The sequence below is a fragment of the Anolis carolinensis genome, chromosome 2 (genome assembly GCF_035594765.1).
Source record: "Anolis carolinensis isolate JA03-04 chromosome 2, rAnoCar3.1.pri, whole genome shotgun sequence".
In the NCBI taxonomy this organism is placed as follows: domain Eukaryota; kingdom Metazoa; phylum Chordata; class Lepidosauria; order Squamata; family Dactyloidae; genus Anolis; species Anolis carolinensis.
Window position 1 is genome coordinate 289,503,872 of NC_085842.1, and position 14,676 is coordinate 289,518,547.

The following is a 14,676-nucleotide window of genomic DNA, read 5'->3' on the forward strand; positions in this document are numbered from 1 at the left end:
GGACCTGAAAATGTGGTTCCTGCAGGTTTTCGAGCAGATTAGTCCTAGGCCCCCCTGGTTGTTAACTAGGACCCTTCTCTGCACTTTATCCACTGGCACTTTATAGTTGGCCACGCCCACCCTGAAGCTCTGGTCATTGTATTTCGGCCCCATTGATAGAGCATATCGTAACTGGATTTTAATTTTTGTGGTTGTTTGAATTGTATGTTCTTGTTTTATGTTTATTACTTTTACTATGCTTAATTGGTTGTATGGTTTCTTTTCGGCAATTCAACATTTTGCTATGTCGGAAACAGTGCTGAGTTCTCTTGAGGAGATTTATTATTATTATAACTGCTACACAGAGAATATTGCCTTGTCCATGAAGGTATGGACACTATTTTAACCAACTGAATATTTTGTCTATTTCGACTAAATGAGTAGCAATGGCTAACGTCAGACCCATTGTTTTCAAATTTGAATCAAACCCAAATTTGTGTGTTAAAACATAATACCCATCACGCCAAACCAGCACAGACATTGGACTGCTGATTCAGGATAATGAGAACTTTAACAGCAGGTGAATATCTAGTGAAAACTAGATGAAAACAGCAAAGTTAAGAGAAGATGAAAATATCATTGTAAAAAATGATTGCAATGTAACAAACACATTCTTTTACAAGTACAGACCTAAACTACCTTCAACTATGTTAACACAGACCCTTTAGTGAAAGTCATTTTGCTGACTTTATACCCATTAACAGAAAGCAGTTATCATAAGCTATAGCTAAACTTCATTATAATACACTCGACAGAGTATTAATACATCTCTGCAATATTTATGGCTGTAGAGAGCATACCTGTAAAGCTTTTGGATTGCATGTGCGGCATTTTTTCTAACATAAGGTGATAAATCTGTGGATGCCTCTTTGATAGCAAGCATCATAATTGGAACAATAATTGGCACTCTGATACTGGATAAAACTCTCAATGCACTTGCGCGGATTAGCTGGTTAGGATCCTAGAATGAAAATGAAAGAAGAGGAATCTTCAGAGAAATGCATTATCAAGGTTATCTAAAGTATATTCGTCCATGAAAAAAGGAGAAACCCAAAAGAAAACACAATAGAAACAGCACCAGAGATGCCAAAAACCAAAGACAACAGGAATTGTAAAAAATATATCATTAATACATGCAAATTATACAAATAGAATAACATATTCAAAATATATTCAGTTCATAGAATTGTATGATCAAAATGAGTCTTCCAGATAACATTTGTTTGACCAAGGAGATCTTCAAAATATGGAAAATATTTATACCAACCATTATGCAAACAATTCACCCATTCATTTAACATCCCCTTTCATATAGTACTTATGTGAATTTACAATTCCTTTTGTTTTTGATTTTGGCATTTCTGATGCTATTTCAATTGTGTAATTCCTTACAAACGCCTGACACTCATGTTTAAAAAACGCAAATGTTCCTGAATGCCTATGCTTTCTTTGGGGGGGGGGGGTCCAGATGTTCTCCCGGAACTTTCCAGGAGAACACCTGGACACTATCACCCCCTCCCCCAAAGCCCCCCGCCCCCAAACCCTTTTTAAAAGTAAAAAACTTACCGTGCCTCCATTACAGTGTTCCTGCAGCTCTCTTGGTGCGTAGCAATGATGCACCAGGAGAGCCCAGAAAACCGTGGGACTGCTGTCTGGACTGCAGTCCAGACAGTGGAAGTAGTGGGTTTATCCTCTGCCTTCCTGGAAGGCGCAGAATAAACCCACTATCAAATTAATTTGCCACAAACCAGGGTTTTCCTGGTTTGTGGCAAATTGATTCGTGTTTTCCAAAAACGTTGTCCGGACAGCCCCCTTTTTGTTGCGGGAAGTCCCACATTAAAGGGGCTGTCTGGATGGGCCCTTTGATAGTTTTTTCCCCAGTAGATCTGTTTAGAGAGTTTTAAATTATGAGTTAATAAGTTTTAAATATGTATATTCTTTTAACTCAGTAGTTCTCAATCTGGGTTCCCCAAATGTTTTTGGCCTTCAACTCCCAGAAATTCTAACAGCTGGTAAACTGGCTGGGATTTCTGGAAGTTACAGACCAAAAACATCTGGGGACCCCAGGTTGAGAACCACTGTTCAACTGATATTACAAATATGCACATATATATGGTGGATAAGAAAGACTAATTATTACTACTATTACTACCACTACTACTATTTTATTAAATACATCATCCCAAAATGTTCATGCAGCTGCATGTTACTTTGTCAATCTAGGAAGATAATGTCATCAGAAATACTTCCGAAATATCAAATATCAAGCCCTACCAAAAGTATTATCATTTCCAATAGTAACACTTGTTCCAAGGAGGAAAATGCCCTGCTCAAAGCCATTTCTTGTTCTTAGCTCTTCTTTTTTAGTAAATTGTTTATTATGATACAAAAATAGCATTTAGGTTGCGACATGTTTGATCTTTTTCATACTCTTTAAACTCATTATTGTGTTTGCAAATTAGCATGACACTCAATCTAAACCTGTGCTTCAGTTTGCAAGAAAGATGTATTTTTTATACTTTAACATCTCAAACTTGTTAATGCCACTTAAAATCTCAAAACATTTCCAAACTGTGAGAAAGTACCATGGGCATTGATCACCTTATTAGGAGCAACTTGGCCCTTATTTTCCTTGCTTTATCTGTACATGAAATACTTTTCAAACCAGCAGTATACTAAGACGCTTGCAAAATCCAAGAATAACAAGTTGCTTACCTGTAGCTGTGGTTCTTCAAATGGTCTTCTGTGGCCTTACACAAATGGGTTTGCACCTTGGCAGACTCCCCTTTGGAAAGTTCCTGAGCTGAGTACCTTGGCATGGACACCCTGCCCCATCTGGCTGCCACGATCTCAGGAAATGTTAAAAAGCTCCAGCTGCCCAACCAATCCACACCACTCTCCTTCCATCCCAGGCCATGGTGGAGCCAGTAAAGCATTGAGTAGGGCATAAAGGGCAAACATGGCCCTAACCCTACCCCCCCCCCCCCATCAAATCTTTGACCATGGTGAAGTGAGTGTTCCTTGGGAATAACTCAGTAGGTGTTAAGGATGTGTATTTAGCCCCCTTTCCTAATTCACGAATTATATGCAAATACAGATATTAAAAAAAAAACACCACTACTCCCAAGGATTTTGGGTAAAGAAGACTCAACGTGTAATGGCAATCATAAAGGCTGACATCACAAAATGTTATGGTAATCACAAGTCAGATATTTTTTAATTTTTCTTTTTCCCTACAAACTACTTTTAGTTTTGTAATGACAAACAATTTCCAGGAAGTCCTGCTAATGATATTTACTCACTTTCAGAGCACGCTGAAAGGTGCTAATTGACAGAAGTGCCAGGTCCTGCTGCTCCTCTGCATAGCGCATCAGGTAAACATATACAAGTTTTTTAATCTGAAAAGCAAAACACATTCAGGACAAAATACTATGATTTAACATCATTTATACTTCATACCCACATAAGTATGAAAGAAAAAAACTTGCATTTAAAACTATTTTTGAAACACATTTGAAACCAGTGTATTTCTGGGAAATCATATTCTGTATAGGAGAAGACCTACCAACTCCCAAACAGTTTAAAATTTGCTATATCTTGCTATATCTTAAAGGTATGCTTGAGACAGGTTCTAAACAAAGCCTGTGTATATTACACTAAGCATAGACAAAAAATTGTTCTGACTGACCACATGGGTATATAATGGAAACTCTGAAAAACCTTTAACTGCAGCTGTGCTGTAATTATTGTTACTATCAGAAGAAAGATTTTTCTGCCCATTCTGCCAAAAAGCAAGATATTAAATCACAGAAGGTTATGAAGCAGTAAATTATTTGTTGTTCTACTATGAACAAGCAGCAATCAACATTGACAACAAGAGGCCTGTGTAGTGAATGACTGCAGGTGTGCAGAGAAAGTCTCCTTTCCTTGAAACCACTCTGAGACTAGAGGCAGGAGTACTTCAGCTTCGTGACTGCACCATTCTTTTATCATTTACCTTCATTCAATGTTACAAGCACTCCTTTAAAACTAATAATAACAGGGCCACGTTAAGACTTGAGGAACACAGGCAGATCTGTTTAATTAGATTATCAATACAAGTATATCAAACTTCATGAGTTATTGACTAAACCTTTGATTATTTCTGTTCTACACCACCAATTGCTTACTAGGTCACTTTTCTGCATTTTTTGATATAAGGCATGTAACAAAGCCCAGGGCAATGTGCTCTTATAAAATGAATTTTTTAAAAGACTTTGTAACAAAAAAATATACCATGGAGATCTTTTGAAATCTTTTACGGTCTTGGCCACATACTCTCTATAGAAATTATACTTTAAAGGTAATTCTAAGCAGGAATACTACCCATGACACATATGGAAAGAACATATTCAAATACCCACCCTAATACTATGCTGCCCGAGTTCACAGAACTAGATTCATTGCATTCACATGGGACAAGACCTGAATCTCAGCCACATATTTTTCCAACTGCCAAAATGCTATCTAGCTAACTTTAAAGACATGCTGTCTCCCATTTAAATAGCAACTGTATTATGCCCTAGAACAAAGTATTAAGACAAATGAAACTATTATATTGCTAATACTCAGTATTTATTTATTTATTTATTTATTTACAACATTTATAACCCGCCTTCGTCAACCCCGGAGGGGACTCAATGCAGCTTTACACATAGGCAACTATTTGATGCCTTAAAACAATATACAATTAAAATAAATATTTTACAATAGAATTATAAAATACATTAATACAATTAAAACATTTAAAATAATATCTTCACAGGCAGGTCAGTAGATATGACCTGCCTGAAAGATTCTGGGTTAAGTTTAAATCATGCTTCCTCTTTCTTTCCAAAAATGGGACTCTGGGCACCTTCATAGCAGAGCATGGAGCAGTCTGACTCCATTCACTCACTGAACAAAGAATGTTGGTTTAAACCACTGTGCTGCACTCACTTATCAGGACAAAGGTACACACAGTTCCTACCCAGGTGAAGGTAAAGTATACAAATCATTTGATTTTCCTTGGGATTAATACAAGCAGTAGACCGATCCACTGAAACGTGAAGCAAGTGAAACATTACAGACTGTTATAAATATTGGCCTAACAAATCACTATGAGAATATTGAGAAACACAATCATGTAGGTTTTTTTTCATAATCATGTAGTTCCACAGATGCAACCCTGCATTGAAAATAAATTCAGTTCATTATAATTAACAGAAGTACTTCAACTAGCATGTGGTTCATTGCAATCCTTTTACCAACAAAATTCAAGAATGCCTCACTATAGAAAGCCTTATATTTAATTACATCTTCATTATTTCTATGAGTGTTTAATTGGAATTAAAACTGGAATGCACTCAAAAGAAAAAGTAATTTTATGGGACAGATCCAGAAGTTTTAAAATGTGTACTTATAAATAATGATTATATTTATTATCATACCTCAATATTTTTACTTGCTACATTCTTCACTACAGCCGGAAACAATTCAGATGCATTTTTCCCTCTGGCAATCATCTTAAAACACAAAATGAAATATATTTTTATGGTGACATGTTCTTTTCATGTGTAACAACTACAGAGTATATGCTATTCCTATAACCTTTTGATTTTCAAATTATTTAAAGCCATTAAAAATGGTATGGTGGTTTGAGCTTTGGATTTCGACTCTGAAGATCAAGGTTCGATTTTCTGCACAGCCATAAATGCACATTGGGTAACCTTGGATGGACACACACTCTCAGCCCCAGAAAATCCTGTAAGAGGTTTGCCTTAGGGTGGAAATAAGTCAGAAGCATCTTGAAAGAACACAACAACAACATTTAGAATGCCCTTTCAAAAACCACTGTGAATATGCTATACAGCATTAAAGATAATCCTAAAGTCCAACTTTTTGCAAAGAAATGCCTTTTAAATTACAGATACTTATTTACAGAAGTATTTTCTTGTCACTGGGCATACATAAAAAGTAAACCAGAACAATAATTAATCTTCCGTTTAAAATGTCACAATCAGCCCCCATGTCAATTTTTTCAGTCTTTATAAGGCTATAAATATCTAGTCCGCTATGCAGATTTCAATAGCAATATCACAAATTCCTCACTAATAGTCATAATTAGACTGTAAGATGTAATACTACTACATATGAAAAAAAATCAGGAACATCTAATATACGAAACATCATCCTTTTATTAGAATAGTGGATATTTGAAATATCACAAAATGTAAAATATATCATGGAAATTCACCTATGTACATATATTGCATTATTTAACTGACCAACCATAATAGCTGCAGTGTACCATGTAAATATGTATTTAGGATCTTTTAAAAGTGTATTTTGTCTCATTAAGTCATAATGATCAGTGTAAATCCTCCTTTGTTCATGGCTCATTAGCCCTAGAGAACATAATGGGTCTTTCAAAGACTAAGATATCATTTCAATTTAGATGTTTCTACAGCCTATGTGTTATAAGCTTCAGTCTTGTATACTGTACAGAGGGAGGTAACAGATATTAAGAGCACATAAGTTTCTTTGCTAACCTGTTGCAGTTCACAATAAGGCACATCAGCTATTGTACAGCCACGTTTTATAGATTACACTTTGCAAACAGCAACCTGCTATAAATTGAGTACAGAATCTTTACTTGAACCTGGTGCTTATTATATTACCTCTTATTACACCAAGTGTTCTCTTTAGTAGTTTATTTAAATCGTGGACATAAAATTCATTCTTTTCTTTCAGAATCTGGCAAGAAAAGATGCCTGAAGTCAATCAGTTTGTATCATATTTGCATTACAGAAAGACAGAAGACAGAAATTAATACATTAAAACAAGGCCTCTACTTTTAAAATAGAGTGAGTTCCCGTATAAAGATCTAAAACTTTACTAAAGCAATGGCTGGAAGCTGGCCATAAACACATGCACTGCCAAAAATACATTAAACTAGCTTTTAAAGCCCAGTGATTTCTTCATCAGGCAAGGAAGTCTAAAAAGCATGGTGAGGAAAAACAGAGAGGGCATGTTAAGAATAACAAATTTGGATATTCCTTGAGATGTTGTTTAGTTTGGATCTATAGCAAGTTTACTAGTTTGTTTGTTTTTCATGTCAGGAGCGACTTGAGAAACTGCAAGTCGCTTCTGGTGTGAGAGAATTGGCCATCTGCAAGGACGTTGCCCAGGGGACGCCCGGATGTTTTTGATGTTTTACCATCCATGTGGGAGGCTTCTCTCATGTCCCTGCATGGAGCTGGAGCTGACAGAGGGAGTTCATCCACACTCTCCCCAGGAATTCGAACCAGCAACCTTCAGGTCAGCTATCCAACTTCACGTCAGTAGTCCTGCCGTCACAAGGCTTTAACTCATTGCGCCATCAGGAGCTCCAGTTTTACTAGGTAAAATATGGGACATGACTTCTGTGTAGAAGAGGGAATTACAGTAAGTGCTCCCTGTCATGCAAGCAAATTTGCCTGAAATTCCCTCCTCCACCCTATCACTAAAGCCAAGAGAGCCTCGCCCATTATTTCGCCTGGCAACTCTAGTCTATGTAGAAAGAAAGGGTGTATATCCCAGGGCCGTACGGTCACTTGGAACAAAAGCAATTATATTTCCTTTTTCATTTCTGCAACAAGAAAGCAAACCCTTTTGAGAAGTGGGTTTGAAAGCCAGCATCATACACTTCATAAATTTGATTAGCATACTAAAGGTAATTCCACAATATATATACTTTGACAATGTGGATAATTTCCATAACTTGGAAAGACACAGTGAACTCTGAGACTCACTGGAGCTATACTACCAGTACAGCTCTTGTCAAAAATTGTCATCCACCACCAAATTTCGTTCAACAAATTCAGTGGCAACACTATGTTACAGTGTCTTTTTGTTGGTTCCCTATGGTGTAACATACAGCCCTCTCAACCTAAGATGGGCCACAAAGCCCACCAAAACCTTTGCAAATACCCACAAAGAAGCAAATATATCAAAAGATAAGACCCTGTACTGGAAGCGGTCCTCCATGTTAGCAAATATGCCTTCTAGAAGCTGAGGAAGGCCAAGAGCTCCCCATCTTGCATTCCTTCACAGAATCAATCTCAAAGTTTGCATACAGAACTTCTAGTTGACTACAAAGTGATTGATCCCATGAAGGTTCAGAATGGCTCTCCAATCCTTGTTTTTCTTTGGGACCAAGAAAAGCAGAGAATAAGAGCTCAAAAATATCCCCTGAAGAGGAACTGGCTCTATTGTCCTTATCTAAAATAAATGTTCTACTGAACAATGTACCTGAATGTGTTTTTTGCAGATAATGGACTGTAAGACTGAAGCAGGAGCATCCACTGCACTCGCCTCTAATGCTGGCTCACCTGTGAACTCTCTTATGTGGCCTTTCCCACACAGGGTATCATGCAGCTCTCATTCATCCCCCCCTATAGATCTGATAAGACTCAACTCCAGGCCCTCAGAGAGACACATCCCAAAAGTGCCTCTACCCATCATGCATATCGCAACAGAGTCATCAGAGAAGAATTCAGAAAAGCTGAGACTGACTGTCCCCATCAGGGTAATACTTCTCAACAGTCCCTCAAAAACTTTCACCTAATTTAGCTGGAGCCAATGCGTCGTCTTCATCATGGAAAGAAGTGACAAGTGGAGTGCCGCAGGGCTCCGTCCTGGGCCCGGTTCTGTTCAACATCTTTATTAACGACTTAGACGAAGGGTTAGAAGGCACGATCATCAAGTTTGCAGACGACACAAAACTGGGAGGGATAGCTAACACTCCAGAAGACAGGAGCAGAATTCAAAACAATCTTGACAGACTAGAGAGATGGGCCAAAACTAACAAAATGAAGTTCAACAGGGACAAATGCAAGATACTTCACTTCGGCAGAAAAAATGGAAATCAAAGATACAGAATGGGGGACGCCTGGCTTGACAGCAGTGTGTGCGAAAAAGACCTTGGAGTCCTCGTGGACAACAAGTTAAACATGAGCCAACAATGTGATGCGGCTGCTAAAAAAGCCAATGGGATTCTGGCCTGCATCAATAGGGGAATAGCGTCTAGATCCAGGGAAGTTATGCTCCCCCTCTATTCTGCCTTGGTCAGACCACACCTGGAATACTGTGTCCAATTTTGGGCACCACAGTTGAAGGGAGATGTTGACAAGCTGGAAAGCGTCCAGAGGAGGGCGACTAAAATGATTAAGGGTCTGGAGAACAAGCCCTATGAGGAGCGGCTTAAAGAGCTGGGCATGTTTAGCCTGCAGAAGAGAAGGCTGAGAGGAGACATGATAGCCATGTACAAATATGTGAAGGGAAGTCATAGGGAAGAGGGAGCAAGCTTGTTTTCTGCTGCCCTGCAGACTAGGACACGGAACAATGGCTTCAAACTACAAGAAAGGAGATTCCACCTGAACATCAGGAAGAACTTCCTCACTGTGAGAGCTGTTCGACAGTGGAACTCTCTCCCCGGGGCTGTGGTGGAGGCTCCTTTCTTGGAGGCTTTTAAGCAGAGGCTGGATGGCCATCTGTCGGGGGTGCTTTGAATGCGATTTCCTGCTTCTTAGCAGGGGGTTGGACTAGATGGCCCATGTGGTCTCTTCCAACTCTACTATTCTATGATTCTATGATTCTATGAGTGCTAAAGCCCTTTCTGCAGCCATGGCAAGATGGAACTGGTGTGATGACCCATGGGCCTTGTAGTCCTGCTCATGACATTGTGATGCCTGATGAAGAAGAAAACTTGGGTTTTTTACCTTCCCAGTCAGAACTGGATTCTTCCCAGACAGATTCTTCCCAGCCAGATCTGGGAACCTTGCACCTGCAAGAGGGTTATGTTCCAGAAGTATGTCAAACAAACACTGAGGCTACTTCTCCTGTGTTTTCTCGCCATGAGTTTTGTAAACAACAGAGAGGTTTGGAAGCGGCCTCGCGCAGGAGTGCTAGAATAATTGCTAAGAATTCAGCCAATTAAGCCTGCTTTCCATGAGAATCTTTAAGGAGTCAAACATCTGGCCTCAGAGATTAGCTTTCGTTTCTGGTTCCCAGAGAACTGCTCTCGGCGGGAAAGTTAGACTCTATATAGGTGTTTTACCCGCGGAGTAACTTTGCGGAGTCAATTCGTCAGCCTCCGGAGCGAGTTGTGTCTGAACAGCGCGCTCCGCTTCAAGCCTCGTTCCTGCTCAAGCCTTGTCCTTGTTTCCAGCCCTCGCTCCTGTTTCCCAGCCTTTGTTTACCTACGGACCTTGCCTTGTTTCCCAGGACTAAACCTTGCCTTGTTTCACGGATTTTACCAAGTTATTCCACGGACCTTGTTCTTGTTCCTCGTTACCTTGTTCCACGATTCAAGCCTTGTTTCAAGTATCAAGTTATTTTCTAGCCTTGCTCAAATTCATGGACTAAAGGACCTTGTCATCTCCCCTCACTTTGCCTGGCAAAGTGAGTGTTTCGGTTATTGGATTACAACTTTGGACCTTAATATTTCATATTGGACATTGTTTCTTTGGACTAATTTTGACCTTTCCTGAAAGGTCTGCTTCTGGACTAACTTTTACATTTGCTTTTATTAACCTTATATATTTCCTTAATAAAGATATTAGATAGAATTTGGCCTCTGCGTATGGTTATTGGTGCCCTGTAGCCTGGGTCGTGACAGTTTGACTCCGCCACCCATAAGCACCAATTAACCAAGGCCAGAATGTCTACCGGAACCGTGCCGGGTGGGCAGCCGCTTACCTACACCATCGACAAGGATGAGGTGGACCGAATCCGTGATAAGCTCAATGCACAGGATGGGGAAATAAAGGGTTTGAAGGAACGCGGAATCCGTCTTCCGGCCATGGCGTTGCCAACCAAGTTTACTGGAGAAGCTTCTAAGGTTCATGTTTTCCGTCGCCAATGCCAAGCTTATCTAGAGGCCCGTGCTGCCGAGTTTCCCCAAGAAGACATCAAGGTGGCGTGGGTTTACAGTCTCCTAGACGGGCCAGCGGCCAACTGGGCGACGGCACTGTTCGACCAAGCCTCTCCACACCTAAGATCAGCGCAACGCTTCTTGGACCACCTTAAGGAGACTTGGGGAATCGAGGACAATTTGGAGGCAGCCGGTCACAAACTCCGCCGCCTCTTCCAAGGAGACAGACCCATGTCTCAGTACATAGCCGAGTTCCGAGTGCTGGCCCACAACACCGGCTGGAACGATGTTGCCCTCAGAGGACAATTTCGGGAGGGTCTCAACATTGAAATGCTGGAGGAAATCTCCAAGGTGGATCCTCCCCAAACGCTTGAAGCACTCATCGATCAATGTTTACGGGCTGAAGTCATGATTGCCAACAGGAAACAGTGGGTACGAGGCCAGAGCGGTAGAGCTGGGGCAAAACCCCCCGCTCCCGCCAGCGTTCAGCCGCGTCCAGTGTGGAGACCCCCACCACCATTCCCATACCCCAGAGGGAGCGAGGAGGTGCCGATGCAGTTGGGCAATGTGCGTCCCAGATTAGATGCCACCGAGAAGGCCCGCCGCCAACGCCTAAATCTCTGTTGGTATTGCGGAAATGGGGGCCACTTCGCCAGAGAGTGCCCAGCCAAAGGGAAGCCCGCCGCCCGTCTTGCGGCGGCGTCCTCCACGGAGACGAAGGCGTCTGAGGCGGCTGGCACACAGCCGGCGGGGGAAGCCAACGACCGGGCGTAGAGAGGCTCGCCAACCCGGTCAAGAAACCCATTCAAGAGCCGCCAACCGGGGTCCTGTTCCTTCTAGTGGTCACCTTATGGTCAGCAAAAAAGGGACCCGTCATGATCCACGCCATGATAGACTCAGGAGCTACCAACAATTTCATTGATAGAGAGTATGCCGACTCTCTGGGATTACAATATCATGACTTCAAGAATGCCCGTGTGGTGCAAGCCATCGATGGCCGTCCTCTCAAGACGGGTCCCGTAAGCCAGTGGTCGGAACCCACCAGGATGTGGATAAGGGAACATATGGAAGAGATTTCCTTCTTTGTTACTGAGGTTCCCCATTTCCCTGTGATTTTGGGGATTCCATGGCTGACACTTCACGACCCAAGCATCTCCTGGTCCAACAGAGAACTGCAGTTTGCTTCAAAGTACTGCCAAAACCATTGCCTCGTAGCCAAGGTCTGCCATGCCACAGACACCGAGCCCATTATCACCTTGCCAAAGAAGTACTCCGAGTATTGGGATGTATTCAATGAAAAAGAAGCCGAAAAATTACCCCCACATAGGCCTTATGACTGTGCCATTGACTTGGTGGAGGGGGCCCCGATCCCGCGAGGGCATCTCTACTCCCTGACTGAACCAGAGCAAGAAGCTCTCAGGGAATTCATAGAGACAAACCTTCGCAAGGGATTCATCAGACCCTCTCAATCCCCAGCCGCCTCCCCAGTGATGTTTGTGAAGAAGAAGTCAGGGGAATTACGCTTGGTGGTGGACTACAGAGCATTAAACAATATCACTAAGCGGAACAGCTATCCCCTGCCCTTAATCTCGGATCTACTAGACCGACTTCGAGGAGCCAAGGTCTACACCAAGCTGGACCTACGGGGGGCTTATAATCTAGTTCGCATCAGAGAAGGGGACGAGTGGAAGACCGCCTTCCAGACTAAATTCGGATTATTCGAGTCCCGAGTTATGAATTATGGATTATGCGGAGCTCCCGCAACGTTCCAGCATTTTGTCAATGACATTTTTCAGGACTATCTAGATCGGTTCTTGATCATCTACCTGGACGATTTTTTGGTGTTTTCTAGATCACAATCAGAACATGAGAACCACGTTAAAATGGTGTTACAACGATTGCGGGATCATGGACTTTATGCCAAGCTGGAAAAATGCGCTTTTGATCTACAAGAGGTAGATTTCCTGGGGTACCGCATCTCGCCTCTAGGGCTCTCCATGGACCCGGCAAAAGTTTCAGCAGTATTGGAATGGCGGGCGCCAACCAACAAGAAAGAGGTGCAGCGATTCTTGGGGTTCGCGAACTATTACCGCAAGTTCATTCCAGATTTTGCCCGCTGGTCTGACCCAATCACCAGCTGCATCCGTGGGAAACAGCCCTTCCGCTGGACTGATCAAGCAGAGAAAGGGTTCCAGCAACTAAAGAAATTATTCACATCCCAGCCAATCCTTCAGCATCCAGATCCTGAAACCCTTTTTGTGGTGCAAGCGGACGCCTCTGATGTGGCAATTGGGGCTGTGCTCCTACAACCGGTGGGAGATCACCTTCATCCTTGTGCCTATTATTCTCGTCAACTTACCGCACCAGAGAGGAACTACACCATTTGGGAAAAAGAACTATTAGCCATAAAGGCAGCTTTTGAAACTTGGAGACATTGGCTAGAAGGGGCCAAATTTCCCATTGAAGTCCACACTGATCATCGGAATCTAGAACATCTAAGAACTGCCCGCAAGCTAAATCAGAGGCAGCAACGTTGGGCTTTATTCTTTGAACGTTTCAACTTCCAGATTCATTATGTGACCCCAGCCCAAACCAAGCAAGCAGACGCCCTGTCACGTAAACCGGAATACGCTGCAGGACGCAAGGAGACCTTTGAATCCCAACTACTACAACCCGAGAACTTTGCCACGCTCACAGTGGGGAACACCAAATCCACTCCCATTGATTCAACTCCCTCTACTCCAGGACCCATCTGTGCTCAAGAAATCAGGGCTAGTCAGCAAGCAGATGCCTGGGCGCAGGACCAACTTCGTCAAGGTCTGCATTTTCCCTTTTCGCTTAAAGATGGACTGCTTTGCTATAGAAATCATGTTTATATCCCACCCGGACCGGGCAGGGAAAAAGCACTTCGTCTGTGTCATGACTGCAAACCAGCAGGGCATTTCGGACTATTTAAAACCATGCATTTGATCCTAAGAGATTTCTGGTGGCCCAAGATCCGCAAAGATGTGGAAAAATATGTCAACACCTGCCCGGTATGCCAGCGCTCCAAGGTTAGAAGGGAGAAGCCCTCAGGGCTTCTACACCCCCTTCCTAACCCATCCCGCCCATGGGAAATAATTTCTGCGGATTTTATCACTGACTTACCACCTTCCTGTGGATTCACCACGATCCTAGTGGTGGTGGACCTTTTCACCAAGTTAGCCCATTTCATTCCCTGTGAAGGCCTTCCCACAGCCCAAGAGACTGCAGATTTATTCCTCCAACATGTTTTCAGACTACATGGATTGCCCAAGAGTTTGGTCACAGACCGTGGATCCCAATTCACTTCTCGTTTCTGGAAGGCACTACAAAAACTATTGGGCATAGACTCTCGTTTATCTTCAGCTCATCATCCCCAAACGGATGGGCAAACGGAGCGCACCAATGCCACTTTGGAACAGTACCTTCGCTGTTATGTAAACTACCAACAGGACAATTGGGCTTCTCTGTTACCACTGTCGGAGTTTGCCTACAACAATGGAGTCCAGGCTTCTACAAAAGAAACGCCGTTCTTTGCAAACTACGGCTTCCATCCACGTTTCTTTCCCCCTGTCATTGAAACTTCAGAAGTTCCCGCAGCAGAAGAATGGCTGCAGGAACTCACAGCGGTACAACAACTTTTGCTCCAGCAACTGTAACAAGCCAAGGAAGACTATAAACGT

The 14,676-nt window shown here is 42.3% G+C and overlaps 1 protein-coding gene across 4 annotated transcripts in view; it reads right to left on the reverse strand.

Moving 5' to 3' along the window:
* ap3b1 (adaptor related protein complex 3 subunit beta 1) overlaps positions 1-14,676 on the reverse strand; it is a 190,125-nt gene that overhangs the window by 139,514 nt on the left and 35,935 nt on the right. For all 4 annotated transcript variants that reach the window (XR_505533.3, XM_008102923.3, XM_062972349.1 and 1 more), the window contains exons 3-5: positions 5,508-5,582; positions 3,342-3,437; positions 840-1,000 (exon numbers count right to left, since the gene is read on the reverse strand). Coding sequence is in view for 3 of the 4 variants with exons in the window: in XM_008102923.3 (XP_008101130.2) it covers positions 840-1,000; positions 3,342-3,437; positions 5,508-5,582 (332 nt within the window). In the remaining variant the exon portion in view is untranslated. The remainder of the gene's footprint in view (positions 1-839; positions 1,001-3,341; positions 3,438-5,507; positions 5,583-14,676) is intronic.